This window comes from Festucalex cinctus, chromosome 8 (assembly GCF_051991245.1).
Source record: "Festucalex cinctus isolate MCC-2025b chromosome 8, RoL_Fcin_1.0, whole genome shotgun sequence".
NCBI classification, from domain to species: domain Eukaryota; kingdom Metazoa; phylum Chordata; class Actinopteri; order Syngnathiformes; family Syngnathidae; genus Festucalex; species Festucalex cinctus.
Genome location: NC_135418.1, coordinates 25,764,956 through 25,784,397, shown reverse-complemented (window position 1 = coordinate 25,784,397; position 19,442 = coordinate 25,764,956). Strand labels below are relative to the sequence as shown.

At 39.7% G+C, this 19,442-nt stretch overlaps 1 protein-coding gene across 10 annotated transcripts in view; it reads left to right on the top strand.

Moving 5' to 3' along the window:
- The window catches only part of rap1gapb (RAP1 GTPase activating protein b), a 94,867-nt gene that overhangs the window by 71,003 nt on the left and 4,422 nt on the right, over positions 1-19,442 (top strand). For 7 of the 10 annotated variants that reach the window (XM_077530987.1, XM_077530985.1, XM_077530982.1 and 4 more), the window contains 17 exons: positions 1,425-1,472; positions 4,212-4,250; positions 5,115-5,300; positions 5,483-5,586; positions 8,219-8,297; positions 8,376-8,429; positions 8,491-8,574; positions 8,660-8,760; positions 10,779-10,908; positions 12,581-12,736; positions 12,929-13,000; positions 13,094-13,180; positions 13,737-13,898; positions 15,833-15,964; positions 18,310-18,387; positions 18,660-18,769; positions 19,252-19,368. In XM_077530987.1, the coding sequence (XP_077387113.1) occupies positions 1,425-1,472; positions 4,212-4,250; positions 5,115-5,300; positions 5,483-5,586; positions 8,219-8,297; positions 8,376-8,429; positions 8,491-8,574; positions 8,660-8,760; positions 10,779-10,908; positions 12,581-12,736; positions 12,929-13,000; positions 13,094-13,180; positions 13,737-13,898; positions 15,833-15,964; positions 18,310-18,387; positions 18,660-18,769; positions 19,252-19,368 (1,739 nt within the window). Of the gene's footprint in view, positions 1-1,424; positions 1,473-4,211; positions 4,251-5,114; positions 5,301-5,443; positions 5,587-8,218; positions 8,298-8,375; positions 8,430-8,490; positions 8,575-8,659; positions 8,761-10,778; positions 10,909-12,580; positions 12,737-12,928; positions 13,001-13,093; positions 13,181-13,736; positions 13,899-15,832; positions 15,965-18,309; positions 18,388-18,659; positions 18,770-19,251; positions 19,369-19,442 lie in introns of those variants that run through there. The other 3 variants (XM_077530984.1, XM_077530983.1, XM_077530992.1) reach the window with 3 other exon arrangements.

Below are 19,442 nucleotides of genomic sequence, written 5' to 3'. Positions count from 1 at the left end.
CCATGTAGAAAAAAAGCTCAATTACTTACAATTTTAAATAGATTTGTGAAAACTGATGAAACTTAGCTCTCTTCTAATGCTAATTGCTGCAAAACGGAAACAGAAACATACTTTTTTTTCCTGATGAGGAGACTTTAATCTTTATTTTGGGAGGTTCCATGCTTTTTATAACACAATATTCTGTGGGCCCTGCAAAATCAGTGAAAATCCAGTAAAACAGCCGGGAGCGAACGGGATTGCTTCTGTGAAAATGGCTGGGAGTGAATGAATTAATTAACACATTGTTTGTAAACACATAGTTTTTCAGTATTATGACAACCGCTGTTGGTTAGTGCAAGTTTGTAGGAAAGTAGCTAAATTTGTTTTGATACTAATGATATTGGGGGTGGGACTTAATAAGTTTTTCTTCCTCCCACTCCTTTTCAGGCTAGGTTTAGAAAAATGTGTCTAGGAAAATTGATATATTGTTAATGTTGATTATTGCCTGAAATAAATGAATAAATGAAAAGTGATCAATTAGGAATTGTGACTGCTAGAGCGCTGACGAAAAACCACAATGGGTGCATCCTGGAATGGATAGAACACATAAATGCCACCACACAAATATTCATTGTCCAGCATCTGTTGCATTACATCACCTCTAAGTTCCAAGATGATCGAGTGCCGAATAGAATCCTCTGTTGCAGATCTTGTGAGTTGCCTAAAGCAGTTGCACGTTCTACTGAGCTATTTCAAAGTTTGAAGGTGTTTGATTGAGATTTGTGACTGCTAGAGCCGAATAGAAAAGTCTGAGGGAGTTGCATACTGCGCGTTCATGTTTTATTGTACTGCAAAAAGAAAAAGAAGGATTTTGCTTCAAAGCATTCCCTGTTCCCTGTTCCCTTTCCCCCCCATCTTCTCCATTGTCCAAAAAGATCAGCATCAACATTTGATGCATCTCAAGTCTCGCTGTGGGGTTTTCCACACAAACAGCTTACTGATCAGCAATGTGTTTTTTTTTTAATTCTCACTCTTACTCGTAAACACACTCTGGGCTTTGGGAAGTGTCAGCAGAATAAGAATGGTTACAATGGCGGGGGAAAAAAAAAAAAAAAAAAAAAAAATCCCTCCCTGGCATTCTTCAGTCCACACGAGCATTTCTGCTTAATGACTTCTGGAGTTTGGCATTTTCCCCATTTATCTTTTTTTGGAGCATCTTTTACCTCCTCCGCCAGCATCAGATTGACTTTATGTAACATGAGTCACAGGCAACAAAGAATAATCTGACACCTCCGTGCTGCACCAGGAATGACTTTGACGCTTCGGGAAAAAAATAATAAAACAAACGCTTCTGTTGAGCTTGTTGAAAGCTGCTGTGGTGCTTTTTTTTTTTTTTTTTCACCTGCTCTGTTCGCATCCTTTGATACGCTTCTTCCTGTCTGCAGGGTTGCAGAATGGACGAGCAGAGATGCCCCCTCCCTCCGCCCCTCAAAGTGAGTCACAAATCCTCCCATCACCTCGCCGAGCACAACGCGGAAACGAATCCGTGATGGATGATGTACGAAAATTCTTCCTTATCAGCTGTCTGACAGGCTTTTTAAGCATGCTCACCGACTGCGACCGTGCCAAATCCCCGCGTTACCTAGATGGGGGATTACGCATTTGGATTTCAACATTTGGTACAGTGTCGATTCTGCACGGGAGTTTTGCTGTCACAAAAGCTGAACAATAGGTGGTCACGATTAGAAACCTTGCAGGGAACAAACAAAACTGGGAACGTAAACACTGGGTGGGATACTACATATTCTCGTTATGGGGGCTCAGGTGCGCATCGTTGTGATTTTTCAGGAGCTCAGGTGCACTTTGTGGGGGGAGTTCACTTTCTTTGGCTTTCACAACGCTCAGTTCGATTTATGGAATACTTAAAAAAAACAACAACACTAAAACAAGTTGCTGCACATAAATGAAGTTGAACATATAATGTAGTATAATTGAGCAAAATTCAGTTTAAATAAAATCAAACTGCATTAAAGGTGAAAACATTTTTTTTAAGACAAAAACAAGGGCAGCGTCTCGGATTGGAGAAGTGTTTTAAATATGAACAATAAAGGTCCATTAAAATAAAGACCATTTTGAGATTTGATATTAAATAGCAAAATATTAAAATGACCTCTTAAAGGCCCAGTATGCCGGTTTCACTCAGGAAAATGCACTTTTTAAATACAGGATGTACACACTTTAACTTTCTCTCAGTCTACACATCTGGGTTTATGTTCATCTTTGGTGGTGATTGCCTGTATTTTGTCATTTTGTGTATTTCGTGTTTTGTAAACAGCGGGACGTTTCTGTTGAAAGACAGTGTTGAAAGTACGCACGGATTATAATTTTTTTTCTCACTCACTCACTCACTCACTCACTCACTCACTCACTCACTCACTCACTCACTCACTCACTCACTCACTCACACACTCACTCACTCACTCACTCACACACTCACTCACTCACTCACTCACACACACACTCACTCACACACTCACTCACTCACTCACTCACACACACACTCACTCACTCACTCACTCACAGAGGTTTACGTGTGTGAATGAGTGAGTGAAGAAAAAAAAAATCCGTGCGTGCTTTCAAATTACCGCGGGAGTGACGTCACGCAGCCGACACGTTCGTCCACCCCCGTTTGCGACACGCCACCCCCTGCTCTGCGATTGGCTGGAGCGTCGTAAACACTCTTTTTCCACAGAAACGTCCCGCTGTTTACAAAACAAACAAAAAATGGCAAAATACAGGCTGGGAGTGTGGGGGTTTGGACAAAATCACCCTCACACGTGAAAAAAAGCCCAGACCTGTAAATTGAGAAGTAGGTTGTTTAAATACTATATTTAAAAAGTGAAACCGGCAGACTGCGCCTTTAAGTACACAGGAAGCCCTTAGAGTTACGAGTTCCCTCTTACATGTTCCAGTTGAAGCAAGTGGAGAAATTAGGACTGGCTGATTTAAAAGTAAAGTGCATTACAGTAATTCCACCGAGATGTGATGACATTATGAATCAGGTGCTGCTGTGTAAAAAAAAAAAAAAAAAAGATTCCCCTTTGTGAGCTGCCTCAAGATGGACTTAAATATTTCATCACTTTGCCCCTCCAATTTAAAATCATTGTCCAATTTAATGCCCAAGTATGATACTGATGGCTTACAAAGGGTCACTGAGACCAACCATCATCACTTTGATTTTCTCTTCATTAAAATTTAACATGTTCGAACCCAGCCAGGCTTCAAAACCAAGTAAAAGCAATTTTAAGGAAAATGTATTTTATTCTGGCATACAAATCTGACAATTATCACATAGCCATGAAATGACATACCATGCTTTCTCAAGATGGAACCCAGGGACACTAAATACAAGGAGAAAGTCGGCAGCCCTGAAACAGAACCCTGTGGAACCCCCATAAGAACAAGCGAGACACAGAGCAGCCAGTTCTGTCTGCTAGATATAATATTTTATATTTAAAAAGTGGTCTGTCCATATCTTCCTTCCATATTTTTTTGGTTCGCTGTCAAGTTTAGGCTAAACTGACTCGCAATGTTTCTGGTATTGAGAATCGGGACTACTTATGAGGACGCTTGGAAAACTATCACAAATTCTTGGAATTGAGTTCTAATCTGAGTTAAACATTGAGGATACACTACGTAATATATTCTAGTTTCTTCTACGTATTATCTTCTAGTTAGAGCACAGGTCGCAAAAAAAACCAAAAAACCAATACATTCTGTGGCTGCAGTGTATATCTATTTTTTAAAGATTGGGCAGCTTTCAAAATGTTCCCCAATCTCTCCCTGAATCACAAAATTGAGGCACAGGCAGGAGCTATGACTGGCACAAGAATCAGAGGGTGAAATTGGAGATGAAACTTCCAAGTGGTGAAATGAATGTTCAGCGGTGTGTGTTTAACTAAGGAATGCATTAGCAAGGAGCTCACCAATCAAAGCCATTTGCCAAGTAACAGCATTTGATTCAAATGAGAGGCTACGTGCTGACAAAAGGGCGTTCACGCGCTTGGAAGGCAAATCCTGCTGTAAGTGATAGTGCATGTTTGCAGAGTCGCACAAGTGACCCTGAAAAACGCCGAGCCGCACGATTGTCGAGTGCGATGGCGCTCAGTTCAGGTTTGGACCGGAAGCATCGTTTTGTTTGCTTGACTCATGTTTTGTTTCCGTCCCTACAGACAGAAGAGGACTACATCCCATATCCCAGTGTGCATGAGGTACTGAGCATGTGCAGAAAACTCAAATATTTTGTGTGTTTTATTTTGAAAAAAATTAGCACATTAATCATGTATTGACGCAGATTAATCACACTATTAATTTTGACCACAAATGATCTTTTAACTTGGTCACGCTAAAGGTAGCCCAGGTTGTGTTTGAGCAATAAATGTTTACTACATGCATTAAAGTAAACAATTTAGTAAATGTTTGCGTATGAGATTCAGAATGTTTGATCATGTAAAACTATTGTGGTCTTTTTTTTTTTAATGCAAATAATTAACTGATTAGAAAAAGAGGACGGTGAGCGTGTGCAGTGGATACAAAAATTTAGAAGATGAATTTTTTTTTACACATAACAGATGCTCTGTTAAATTTGGTGGGCAAAAAATGTTGATTAAAAAAGCCTTTTTGATTTTGCGATTAATCGCGATTAATCGCAATTCAAAGATGTGATTAATGTGAATTAAACCAATGTAATTGTTTGGCAGCTCTTGTTTTGCCAAAATCAACATATCGGCAACAAATTTGGCAGAACTTGCTTTGTGACCATCCAGCAAATTGATTAATGCTTTGTAGATCACTGAAATAACTCAAAATCTGGATTAAATATTTGACATAGTCTAAGAAAACAGTATCCTCGGAAATATCTAAAACCTGCAGGACTCCGTCCCTTGAGGGCCATAATTGAGCAAACCCGACTTAAATGCAGCACCAGTAACATGACATATAATATTACAGTTTTTGACAATAATAAAAATCCATCCCCAAATTGGAATATGGATTGAGTAATGTGACTGTTTGAGCACTGCTGAGAAAATTTCAACCAATATTTTCTTTGCTTACACGCATACTGTCAATCACAGGTTCTTGGTCGCAGTAGCCCGTTCCCGCTCATCTTGCTTCCCCAGTTTGGGGGCTACTGGATCGAGGGGACCAATCACGAGCCTAGAGGGACACCCGAGGCGGTGCAACCTCTATGCCCCGCCTCCTACGTCAAACTCGAGACCAACAGCTCTGCCAAGATCTACAGGAAACAATTCATGGGCAAAGTGAGCCAATTCAATCTTGTATTTCCCAAACTGCACAAAATAGAATTAAATGATGATGACTTACTCGACTGAAAATAACGATCGTTCTCATCGCCGATGTGTTTGTGATCATGGCTTTTCTTTATTGTGTTATCCCTCGTCAGATCTTGCATGCATGAAATCTTCTGCCTATCTTCTCCCAGGAGCACTTTAATTACTACACCATGGACGCCGCCCTGGGCCACTTGGTCTTCTCATTAAAGTATGATGTCATCGGGGATCAGGAGCATCTGCGGTTGATGCTACGGTGCGTCGCGTCTACTGATTATGATATTTTTTAAATGGCTACCATTCTGCGCCCGTGGTCACTTATTTATCATCGCCACATTTTTATGTCTTTAATGCTAGGAGATCAAGCGATATTCTCCGCCCCTATCAAAAAACGGAGCTCACAAATGACTCAGTTTGAATTTCATCCCCCCCCCCCCCCCCCCCCCCCCCCCAGAGAGCAACTCAAGGGACGCCGATAATGACGCAGAGGAAGAGCAGCGGTTCGGCGCGTCCATCAGGCGATTCATTTCAAAAGCGCATCCCCCGGCTATAATTGCTCATAAAGGGCATTGCTGCGGGGAGAATGGCCCCGGTCTGAACCAACCACAAGCTGTTAGCTGACCGTCCACATTAATTTGTCCTTCAATGAGATGTGATTTCCGACTGCTATTGTTGCAGGGACTTCAACTTTTATGAACGCCATATGGAGTTTTAATAGAGTGAGGGAAACTCTTCGGAGAAATCATTAGTAACGGAATTGTTAGTCTGCCTTGGGTTGATGCTAGGGCTAGAATTAGGGATTGGGGTTAGGGTTTGGATTAAGGGTTGACTATTTGAACTCATTCAATCCCAAAAACATGTTTGCACATTTTGTTTGTTTGTTTTTTTGTTTCTTTTTTAATGCAAGAGCATACAGAAGGCTTTGATACATCTTCTGACATAGCGAGGTGGCTTAAAGCAATGGTAGTTATTTAAAAACAAACAAACAAAAATAACGGACAGCAGGTGGCAGCAGAGTGTGAGATCAACCAGGACCTTGTTTCATCAAGCTCTTTTTGCCAGTTTTTTCACCAGGAATTTAATATTGATTAAACTTACATATATTATACTGCTAATTGCTGAAAAACGGAAACAGATACAAATATTTATATTTTTTCTCCCCTGATGGAAGTAGAGACTCTAATCTTTCTTTTGGTATGTTCTATGTTTTTATAGCAATAGAACACAATATTCTGTGAGTCTTGCAAAATTAGCCAAAATCCAGTAAAACAACCGGGAGCGAAGGGGGTTGCCTCAGTGAAAATGGCTGGGAGTGAATGAGTTAACTTGAATTAATGTCATATAAACAGCTTTGGGTATAGATGAATCCATCCGTTCATTTTCTACAAGTACGGTATACTGCTTATCCCCATTAGTCAGTTGGAGTCTAAGGGTGAGGACTTATGGTTAGGGTTTTGTGTTGTTTTTACAACTCCACCTGAGCACGGATAATTTGGATAAAGTTCTTTTTTTTTTTTGTGAAAAATTTTCCAAATTGCAAAGAAGCAAAAACTCAGATTTGTGTGAGCTCATTCTTATGTAAATATCCGGATCACTAATTGAGATGCGAAGCCACGCTAGAGCTCAACTCGTATGATATTGGGGGTGCATCGAAACCAAACAGCAGAAAGATAAATCCCGCTTTATGGAAAAGCACTTAGAGAGCTGCTGATTTATTTATACGACGCTTTCGGAGCCTGTGATTTGCACGACTGTTCCCGATGTTGGAAACGGGTCACATTGAGCCGTGTTCCCCAAATGACAGTCTCGCTCGGACAAACACTCAACATCATGCCCATGAATGGGAAAGTGAACGGGGTTTAAATGTTTGTGGAGCAAACACGAGGCACTCGGTGTGAATTGTTGACTTTAATTCCTACTCTCCACTGGCACATTGTGCGAGAATAATGACCGCGCATTGGCGAGCCGGCGCCCCCGCTACTCACTTAACTGATGAATTCATTTGAGTTTCCACTCCACATTCTAAAAGCCACATTGGATTTCTTTTAATGGCGCTGTCGAGTGGATGATGCAAGCTTAGAGTCACCCGGCCTACATCGTTATTGTATTCTTTCTTTTACACTGGGGGAGGAGGTAGATGAGTAGTCACAGTTTAGAATCCCACAGATTTTTTATTTTTTATTTTTTATTTTTTTTGCTCAAGAGGAGAACTAAGTGGCCTTGTTGATAACTTGGCACTCTGTAACAATTTGTCAAATCCCATAGCAGCATCAGAGAATTGTGACTGTTACAGCACAGATGAGAAGTCAAGTCAAGTTTATTTGTATAGCCCTTAATAACACAAAAGTCTGAAAGGGCTTATTGCATTTATTTGAGGAAACAAAACTAAACAAAAACATCTGTTTTTCTTACTAATTATTTTGGGAGCTTTGTTTTGTTGTGTATTTTTTTGTGAATATTTTTTTTCTGTTTTACTGCATACTTTTTTTCTGTCATAAAAAAAAAATGTGGAAAACAGGTGGAAAAATATTCAGAAAAACGTGAAAAATATATATAAAAAAACATTAAAACAAAATATTCATCTGAGATTTTTTTCTGTTTTTTTATTATTATTTTTATTTTATTTTATTTTATTTTTAATAATTTTCCCCGTTTTTTCTGGATAATTTTTAAAAATGTTTTTCTGAGTAATTTTTTTCACCCGAATATATATATATATATATATATATATATATATTATATTAAAAAGTCAGAAAAAAAAAAAAAAAAAAAAAAAAAAGCTCCCCCCAAAAATGTATTTATTTATTTATTTATTTATTTATTTATTTACTTATTTTCCAAGAGTCCTAAAATCACTCTTAATAATTGAATAACTGTTTGACTTTCAGCTCCCGGCTAAAAACCTATCACGATGTCATCCCCATTTCCTGCCTCACAGAGTTCCCCAATGTGGTCCAGATGGCCAAGGTAAGAAAAATATCATTCAAAGACACCGAGCAAAGTTTTTCCATTTCCTAATTCATCTTTTCTTCGCGGGGAATTCAGCTTGTCTGTGAGGAAGTAAACGTTGATCGGTTTTATCCAGTTCTCTACCCAAAGGTAAGTCCTTTCAACTTTCGATTTTTTTTAAAAGTCTTTTTGACTATCATCTGGTCCCCAGGCGTCACGCCTCATTGTCACCTTTGACGAGCACGTCATCAACAACAATTTCAAGTTTGGAGTCATTTATCAAAAGTTTGGTCAGGCGAGTGCTACTCCCGAGATGTTTGTTTTTGAAGAGGAGTCACTGCTCCTGACAGATGTTCTTATCTTGGTGTTTATTCTTGCAGACCACGGAAGAGGAAGTCTTTGGGAACATGGAAGAAAGTCCGGCTTTTGTGGAGTTCTTGGAGTTTCTGGGCCAGAAGATTGAGCTGCATGACTTTAAAGGGTGAGCCTGCTCTTTTTTTCTATTCCTTCAAGTTTTCATCCGCATGGTTTGCAACAAACTCAGAAGGATAATTTCCCTAGATTAGCTCAAGAATCCTATTGGTCTTAATGTGATGCCCCAGACAAGATCAAATCGGCACTAATAAGATAATCACAATTCTCAACTGATCTGCAGTTTTTAACTCATTCACTCCCAACCATTTTCACATTTCGCAATCCCGTTCGCTCCCGGCTGTTTTGCTAGATTTTAACTGATTTTGCAAGGCCCACAGAATATTGTGTTCTACTGCTATAAAAGCATGGAATCTATCAAAAGAAAGATTAAAGTCTCTTCTTTCATCAGGAAAAAAAAGTATGTTTCTATCTGTTTCCGTTTTGCAGCAATTAGCATTAGAAGAGAGCTAAGTTTCATCAGTTTTCACAAATCTATTTCAAATTGGAAGTAATTGAGCTTTTTTTTTTCCACATGGCCCTGGTTGATCTCCTTTGCTCTGCTGCCACCTGCTGGCCGTTTGTGTAATAACTACCATTTCTGCAACCGTTCTTTGCAGTTGAGAGGCTGCATCAAAGCCTTATGTATGCTCTAGCATAAAAAAAACAAAAACAAAAAACGTATAAATATGTCTTTGGGACACTTAAAACATAAAAAAAAACATATTTACACGTTATTGGGAGCAAATGAGTTAAAGAAGTATTTATCCATGTCAGAACTATATTGGTTTTGAATGGTCTGCCATTCAAATGCGATTTGTTCTGAATGATATTCACGAGGTTGCAAAGTCAATAATGATGCATGTTTCCCACCTTTCCATTGTTCCTCCACCCCTGCTAATCAGTGATGGCTTTGCTTTGGCTGCTAAATGTTTATTATCCCATTAACTAAATGCTAAGGTGCGTACCCTAATGCTGCTTGACAGCTGGAAACAACACGTTTGCAGCTGACTTGAATGCTTTCGGCAGACGTGAAAAACAAACGTTTCTGTGCGTTTTCTTCATGCTGTATTATTGCTACCCTGACAATGGGACACTCGTATGTTGCTGTTCTCAGCTCTATTTAAAGTACTCTGCCTCATGTCTGGCCATTACCTCAGTATTGATTACGCATCACCTATAAATGAACCCTTAATAGAAGGTAATTGAGGGCCATTTGTCATGTGTGGCTGGCCGGATGGAAGAATCCAGAGACTAAAGTCGACAATTTGTGTGACTTGCGACTCACAGAATAAGCTACTCAAAGACTTGAATGGATATAAGCTTGAAGCATTTATCTTCTGCAAAAATGAAATTACAGTATTCTTGCAGTTTAATGACTGTAGTTGTGAAAGTCTTCGTTTCATTAGTTTGTGTCTTGTTGACTGTCTTCTAAGGCTTTGAAAGAAATTAATCGTGATGATGCACAAGCTGTTTAAATCTGTGCATTCCGGTTAACTCATTCAATCCCAAACACATGTCTACTCGTTTTTTTTATTTTTTATTTTTTTTAAATTGAAGAGCATACAGAAGGCTTTGATGCAGCTTCTGACATAGAGAGGCGGCTTAAAGCGATGATAAAAACAGCCAGCGGGTGGCAGCAGAGTATTAGATCAACCAGGACTTTGTTGCGTCAAGCTCTTTTTGCCAGTGTTTTCACCAGGAATGTAATATTGTTTAAACTTAGATATATTCTAATGCTAACTGCTGCAAAACGGAAACAAATACAAATGTACTTTTTTTTTCCTGATCAAAGAAGAGACTCTAATCTTTCTTTTGGCAGGTTCCATGTTTTTATAGCAATAGAACACAGTATTCTGTGGGCCTTGCAAAATCAGTCAAAATCCAGTCGGGAGTGAATGAGTTAACTATGTTATTACTGCATGTTTTATCGAGTAAATAATGACTTGACTGGACTTTGTGCCACTGTAACTTGGGACTTGCTTGGAACTTGACGATTAAGACTTAAAATTTATGTACGACTTGCACATATGCGACTCTCTCCAACCTCTGGAAGAATCTCTCGTCTCATCCGTCTCTCCGACTCAGGTTTCGAGGTGGCCTCGATGTCACGCACGGCCAAACGGGGACGGAATCAGTTTACACCAACTTCCACGGCAAGGAGATCATGTTCCACGTCTCCACCAAGCTGCCTTACACCGAGGGGGACTCCCAGCAGGTATGATGACGCTAATTAGTACTAACAAGGTCTCAACTCAATAAACGAGTAAAGGATTCATTATATAGTGACCCATGTTGGATTTGAGAATTGTAAAGGAGGTTCTGTCACTGCACCAATGCTGGCGTTCGCCACGTAAGATGTTGTGTTAGTACCTCACGAGTCTTTGGTGCGCTTTATTAAGTTTGTTACCATGGTAACCCTCCAATCTGATATCAAATGGGCGGACATCTCACATGGCCTGATTCTTGAGTCAGGAGAATAAAAGGTTGACAAATCAGAGCAATTACCTTTGCCAAGTTGCTTCTTGGGTGCTTCCTCATTTCCATAATTTGATTTATAGTCTTAAAAGGAGACATGCTCTGAAAAAATGACATTTTATTGGCTTGTATACAAGTGTGTGCCAGCCCAGTCGTCTGGTGTGAAATGAAAGGGAAAAAAAAGAAGGGAAATCTTTTATCAGCCTGTTTCTAAAAACGTCCCTGTGAGTGAGACTTTCTGCACTTCCTGCACTTTTGGCCTTGGTGGATGTCCACGCCATTCCAATTTGAACACTTTGAGAGGATTCCGAGCGGGCCTTTGTCCAATTCCGCGCTCGCGGGGCGTTCAAAGCGTATCTGCGTGGAGAAAATGAGAAGCGTGTTATTCGCATGGCTGCATTGCGCGTTTATGTACATATGAAAGATGACAGCCAATAAAGTCATCGCTGATGAAGCTTCCACTGCTCGGCATTTTGTTCCCCTTTTTTTATGTCTAACGCTGCTTTCCAGGGAAACGGTCTACTAATCTAGAGCCAAATTCGAATTATATTTAATTTTACAGTACTCGCACAATTTCATGTTAAAGATCCACTTTTCTTCATTCATTTTCAATGGGACTGACATGGAACTTTTTCCAAGTCCCACTTTCCACACCCACTTCCATACACACAACTGACCATCATTACCAGCACTCTGGTACTGCTCAATGGCGTAGTTGGGAGAGTGCATTGTTCAGTCAGCAGGAGGTCATGGGTTCGAATCCCACTTCCGATTGTACATTGCAAATATATCCATGGCCATTATGCTAAGTTAATGCTAATAATTAAGTTAGCATGCTAATGTTAATTTAGCATGCTAGGTTAGCATGCTAAGCTAATGCTGATGCTAAGCTAATGCTGAGTTAGCATGCTAAGCTTATGCTAATGCTAAGCTTTAAGCAAAACAACAATTATCGACGTATCGGTTATCGACATCGGCACTTTCTAAATTTTGGTTTATCGGTATCATATCGGTATTAGCATTATCGTGCATCCCTAAAAACATATTTCTAAATCCACTAAATACACAACTCATGTAATATTACTACTACTACTACTACTACTACTATTACTAGTAATTGCAAGTTATGTAATTACTTTGTAATTTTATTTTATAGGCATTTAGCTTAGCATTCAGCTATTAGCATTCAGCTATTAGCATTCAGCTTTCAGCATTCCCAAACAATTTCTCGAGAAATTGCACTTAATCTAGTTTTATTATACTGTCTCGATTCTCACCCATCCCTAATATTAATGATTGCGCTATTCTGAAATGCCTTATAGTTTAATTTGAATACCATTTTGCTTTGATCACTCGTATTCTTTAAATAATCGTACACATCTTACAAATGACCCATGCTTGTGTCATACCAGCTGCAGAGGAAGAGGCACATAGGCAACGACATTGTCGCCATCGTGTTCCAGGAAGAGAACACGCCCTTCGTTCCCGACATGATCCAGTCCAACTTCCTGCACGCGTACGTGGTGGTCCAGGTGGAGCACGCGTGTACGGACAACGTCACGTACAAGGTTTGCTCTCCCATCTTCCATCCATTTCTCTTCCATCCATCCATTTTCTTGACCGCTTATTCCTCACAAGGGTCGCAGGGGGTGCTGGAACCTATCTCAGCTGGCTATGGGTAGTAGGCGGGGGACACCCTGGACTGGTTGCCAACCAATCGCAGCAACCTCGTCTTATATGTCACTTTTCCTCCCAATCAGGTATCAGTGACAGCGAGGGACGACGTGCCCTTCTTTGGGCCGGCCCTGCCTGACCCGGCCATCTTCAGAAAGGTCGGCGATGACGTCACGTGAGCAAGGAAAACCTGACCTCACCCCGGCAGTGTAGCTTTACATTTCTTCTTCTCATTCCGTTGCTCTCGTCAGGCCACCGAGCTCCGCGAGTTCCTCTTCACCAAGCTCATCAATGCCGAGTACGCCTGCTACAAGGCGGAGAAGTTTGCCAAGCTGGAGGTGAGGCTAGGACTGGGACATTAACACATTCACTGCCAGCCCAGCAAAAATCCATTATTTGACGTCTTTTTCCGTCAATGGCAGTCAATGAGTTAAGATGAGATGTAACCAAAATTGACTGATTTTTAAGCAAAATTTAAAGGTAAAAAAAAAAAGAAGGGGAAAAAGGAGGCTGCAATATAATCACAAAATATATTGGCACATTGTGGTTAACACATTCACTGCCAGCCCAGCAAAAATCCGTTATTTGACGTCTTTTTCCATCAATGGCAGTCAATGAGTTAATAGTAGTTTGAAGTGTAACCAAAATAGAAAACACATGATAAATAACTAATTTGACTACTTTGCATGGGTGTTCTGTGATTCTAAAGCATTTTTACAGTCTGTTTACAGGCGAGTGCCTCAAAACATTTCATTTTCATTCTTGTTATACCTTTTCACAATCAATGCTATTGATCAGTTCCCACGTGAGTCTACTGTCATCCCAACCAATAAGTGCTAGTTTTCCACCATTTTTTTTTGTACATACAGTACTTGTGAAGATGTTTGTTTTCAGGAGCGCACGCGTTCCGCCCTTTTGGAGACCCTGTACGAGGAGTTGCACATCAACAGCCAGTCCATGATGGGCCTGGGCGGTGACGAAGACAAACTGGAGAACGGCGGCGGCGGCGGCGGCGGAGGAGGCGGAGGAGGGGGAGGCTTCTTCGAGTCCTTCAAGGTACGGCCTCTTCCGTTTTTTCGCTGCGACCTCATCTGCATGAGTGAGAATGAGGAAGTTTGCAGATGCTTTTTTTTGCCTCCCTTGTCTCTCGGCCCGGGGATTCTGGGTATTCATTCGCGACAAAGCCAAGCAGACTAAATGGCTTTTGTATCTCAAAGGACCAGGCCTGTGGCTCTTGATTTACTCGCTTGGCTTGCGACGGATAATTTTTTCTTTCTTTTTTTTTTTTTTTTTTTTTTTTTTGACATTATGTACCGGAGGCTCTCCGTCCTGACTGGCCGTCCTCCATCAATCCATTTAGGCCGCGGGAGAGCGTCCAAGCCGCCAAGCCGCAGCTGTGGGAGCGTTGATTGTGTATGCCTGATAAACACTTAAATGGAGACATATTGTGCATTTTTTCACACCTGAAAACAATTCCCCAGGTGTTATGAAAACATGTTTGTGATTAGGGGTGTGAATTGCCTAGTACCTGACGATTCGATTCGTATCACGATTCACAGGTCACGATTCGATTCGATACCGATTAATCCCGATACGAATTTATAAGTCGATTGTTGCGATTTTTTTTCATTCAAATTTTGAAAATACTAATCAGTAAGCTTGTAGAGTGTAAGATTTATATGAAAATGTATTATTTATTTATCTGAAATTTCAGTCTTATAGAGGTTGTAATCTGTTTCATGTTTGAACAGCATTAAAATAAAATATTAAGGCTTAATGTTCCGTTCATATAACATTCTTCCATGCTCAAGGTGTGAATCCTAACCCGAAGTCAGACGTTTTGTTGAATATTTTTCCATTAAAAATGGAAGTTTAAAAATCGATTCACACACACACAAAAAAAAAAAAAAAAAAAAAAAAGGCAGTGATGATAAGACGTTGAATCGGTAAGACTACCGAATGAACAATTCTGAGCTCTTAAAAAAAAAAAAAAAAAAAAAGATTTTTTTTTTATTGAATCGATTCGAGAATCGCGCGATGTAGTATCGCGATATATCGCCGAATCGATTTTTTTTAACACCCCAATTTGTGATATACTTTTTACAATTTTTTTTTTTTTGTGAGGGGCAGCCCTGTGTCATGCAAGTAAGCCACTATATATGCTAGCCCATATTATGCTTGTCCAATGGCGAGTCCGGGTGTCACGTGTCACCATGACGACTCGGTACAGACTCCTGGCGTCATGACTACAGCAGCTTCTACTCGCACAAGCCAGAGTGGGGGGAAAAAAGTGAGCATCCATAACGACAGTAAAATAATTTTCAGCCGTGGAAGCAGAACTTCATGCAGGACATTGCATGTATCTGGTTCTAATTAGAAACAAATGCTGTTAACAAAAGCTAAATTTGTAGTTCACAACACTCATTGCAGCTCTGCTTACCTTTTTGGCTTTGACATGGGGTGCCACGCCCATGGGGAACATATGTGTGTGATGTTAATGTAGTGTTTTGAAAGTGACTTTGGTGGATATTGCTGCTTTTTTCATATTCACAAATGCAATCGTAGTCCGTAGACAGTATCTTATTTTGAAATGACTTGGTCAGAACCACCCAAAAGCCCAAAACGGGTCACAATACTGCCTACGGGTTAATCAGAATACCATGTTGGAATTTTTTTTTTTAATGGACTTTCCCTTTAAATGATTGTATGCTCAACATGGTATCAATTAGTATATAAAAATGACTGAATGAACCCATTCCATTCCCAAATGTCAAGTCAACCATGCAGTTAATCCATAAGATTTGCAGCAGCTTGCTCTCCGAGTTTTGTTTGACGAAAGAACACCTTCGACTTTCAAGGTCCCCCACTGCATTCGGGACGTTTTACCTGGAAAGTACCCAAGACCTCCCGCCCCAAATGATGCAAGCCTTACTGACGCCATTCATTTTCCCCACCCCGTTGACCGTGTGTCCTCATCTCTCTCCGTATAGCGGGTCATCCGCAGCAGAAGCCAGTCAATGGACGCCATGGGCCTCAGTAGCAAGAAGTCACACACAGTCTCCACTAGTCACAGTGGCAGCTTTACCCACAATCTGGCCGAGAGCCCCAAAACACCCGGCATTGTAAGTAGCGCGTTTGTGCTTCAGCACAGGAAACATTACACTATGATCCATCCGCATGTCAGGATTCCTACGCAAATATAGGGGAGGGGTGTCGAATTAGGTTTTTTACATAGATAGGTTAGGAAAAACAGGGAAACTTTTGTTTGGGAAAATATTTGTTTCCAAGGATGTTACCTTTTCCACAAAAAATAAATAAATAAATAAATAAACAAAAAAAAGATCTTACGAGGTAAACACAGTCCTGTGGGTGCTCCTCACGTAAGACTTTTGTATTTAACTCATTTGCTCCCAAAAACGTATAAATACGTTCTATTTTAAATGTTTTAAGTGTCCCAAAGACGTATTTATACGTTTTTGTTTGTTTGTTTTTTTTTGTTTGTGTTTTGTTTTCTTTTTTAATGCTAGAGCATACAGAAGGCTTTGATGCAGCCTCTCAACTGCAAAGAACAGTTGAAGAAATGGTAGTTATTACACAAACGGCCAGCAGTTGGCAGCAGAGTATAATAGATCAACCATGGCCATGAAGAGAAGAAAAGAAGAAAAAATACTTCTTCTGTGAAAATCGCTGGTAGTCAATAAGTTAAGAACATAATTGTTCAATTTTTGTGTTTTTTTTTTTTTTTTTTTTTTTGGGCTGGCGGGCTGGCTGGAATTTAGGGCTGCTTGATTATGAAGAAAATACTAATCACGATTAATTTGATAATAATTGAAATCACGATTATGACAATCGTTTGTTTTTTGGTACAAGAAAAAAAGAAAATGTTTAAATATGTAAAAATTATTAACACAAAAAAAATTCTTTGAAACACTATAATTATGCAAGTTCCTTTTGGACCAAGCAAGAATTATTAAATTAGTTATTTTAAAATTTTAAAAAAGGTGCAAAGATATAAACTTCCATCCATCCATTTTCTTAAAACCGCTTACACCTCACAAGGGTCGCATGGGTGCTGGAGCCTATCCCAGCCGGCTTCAGGCAGTAGGCGGGGTGCACCCTGTTTTATTTTTGTTTACAATTATGCCGATTTTGTAATTGTGGAGTGTAATAACTGAAATTGTAATTGCACAGCCATACTAGAATGAATGAATTAAAAAAAACATGTATTGCTTTATTTATTACAGAGAAGTCTGATAATAAGAGTGTGGAAAATGTGGGTTTTTAAAATTTCAATTGCGGAGGAACCCTGACATGTAAATCCCACTATTCTTCTTTACAAGTCGCACTCAACTGAAATCAAAACAACCGTTCAGTTCTTAGTCCTCAGCTCTTTGTGTGACAGTGAAATCTCTAAAAAAAAAAAAAAAAAAACGGTTTTAAAAGCGGTATTATTGGATTTTCCTGGTCACGGCTGTTTGACTACCCAGACTCCCTTGCTCCCTTCCTCCTGTGTCTGCTGCTGCATGTGACACATACTGTAATGTGTGTCTGTATTGTGCATGTCGCCTCGCTGTGTGATTCCATGACGCGTGGCTGCAGAATGAAGATGTCTGGGGTCACGTGGGTCGTGCCTGCCCAAGGGTTGCTCAAGCTCAGGGGACAAATGACACTTCAGTTTACAAATGATATGGCCAAGTGGTATATTTCAAATACGATTTTACTGTAATTAGGACGTCAACACTGTTGGCACGTAGGTTAGTGGTCGACTACAGCCATTTCCAGTTTGTGTTACGTCACTTTATATATATGTGTGTATATATATATATATATATATATATGTATGTATATATATATATATATATATATATATATATATATATATATATATATATATATATATATATATATATATATATATATATATATATATATATATATACATACATATAAGTGGCAGCAGAGTATAAGAGATCAACCAGGGCCATGTTTTTGGTGTATATAATATAATGTATTTACTGTGTCTGGGGCGTTATTAAAATTCCCCAAATAAAATGAAAAAATTACAAAAACAAATTAAAATGACAAAAAAACAATTCAGCAACTATTTTATGTTGTTTTTTTTCCTCTTTTTTATACATTTTGAAAATAATTTTCCGCACTTGTAAATTTGATGGCGGGATTATCAACTGTAAAAGTTGTTTTAGGTAATATTTTACCATTTTTAATAATGACATCAAGTGTAAATACACGCTAAGCTCTGTAAATTTGAACTATATTCCGTTTTTTTTGTTGTTTTTTTTGTTTTTAAACATTGATCTTGTCGGTGTTTAATAATCTGTGTGTGGCTGCGTGTGTTTGTGCATGTTATACAATGCATGAAATCTTACAATGTGTTGTTTATTTTTGCTTTTCAACCTGCCATGTGTTTTCTTCTCTCCCGCCCCGCCCCTGCCTTTGTGTACCTCAGTCATTGCTCGTCCCGGGGAAAAGTCCCGGTAAATACGGCCGGCGAGGCAGCGCCATAGGGATAGGAACAATAGAAGAGGTTCATGTTTCTTTCTCCCTTCTTGGTGAATGTTTTCTCTCCATTTGGTTGTGCTCAGATGCTGCAGCTAATGTATCTCCCGTGTATTGTGACGCTTTGACGACAACTCTCCTTTTTTTTTTTTGCAGTCGTCAGTAGGTCATTTTTTACTCCTGTTTAAACTTGTTAACGATGAACATTTTTCATGATGATATTATCACACCTCTATTAGCCTAGCATAGCTTAGCATTAACATTCATGTTGAGCGCCTCTGACTGTCATCTCTGGGGCAGTCCCTGATCATTCCGGGGAAAAGCCCCACCAGGAAGAAGTCCGGGCCCTTCAGTTCCCGCCGGAGCAGCGCCATCGGCATCGAGAACATCCAGGAGGTGCAAGAAAGGAGGTACAGTATATTAACTCATTCACTGCCAGTCCAGGACAAAAAAAAATCTTTGACGTCTAAAACCGTCTATGGCAGTGAATGTGTTAAAGTTGGATGTCCGCATGTTTTGAATATTCTTGGAGACTACACAAAAGTTGTTTTTTTTTAAACTATGTGTAGTAAACGCTGCAATTTACTGTTGTTGCTTTAATACCAAGTTGATGCATAACGAAAAAGCTTTTTTGCACATTGTTTTATTGCGTGTGCAGGAAAAAAATGAATCTTTGACGTCTAAAGCCGTCTATGGCAGTGAATGTATTAATGACTTGATAAGCTGCGACAATTCGGTTCTTGCAGAGGATAAAGAATATATGCCTGCGAGTATTGTAATTATTTAATCAGTTCTGAGTATTAAGCTAGCAGCGGCATTTCTAAAGCCAAAATTGTTTGAAGATTTTTGGATCGACGCAAGTTCGCTCAATCGTGACAATGTCGCTCCGCAGCCGGGACGTGTCACCGTGCACCCAAAGGACGTCCGACAGCGGCCACGTCTCGCAGGAAAACAGATCAGACAACTCGTCCAATCACAGCTCTCCGGAGTTTGCCCCTGCCAAGAACAGGTAGCTCCTCACTTTTAATGCTTCTTCTCCCTCTCTCATAACGCTTTGATGAAGAAAGAATCATTAGGCCCAAG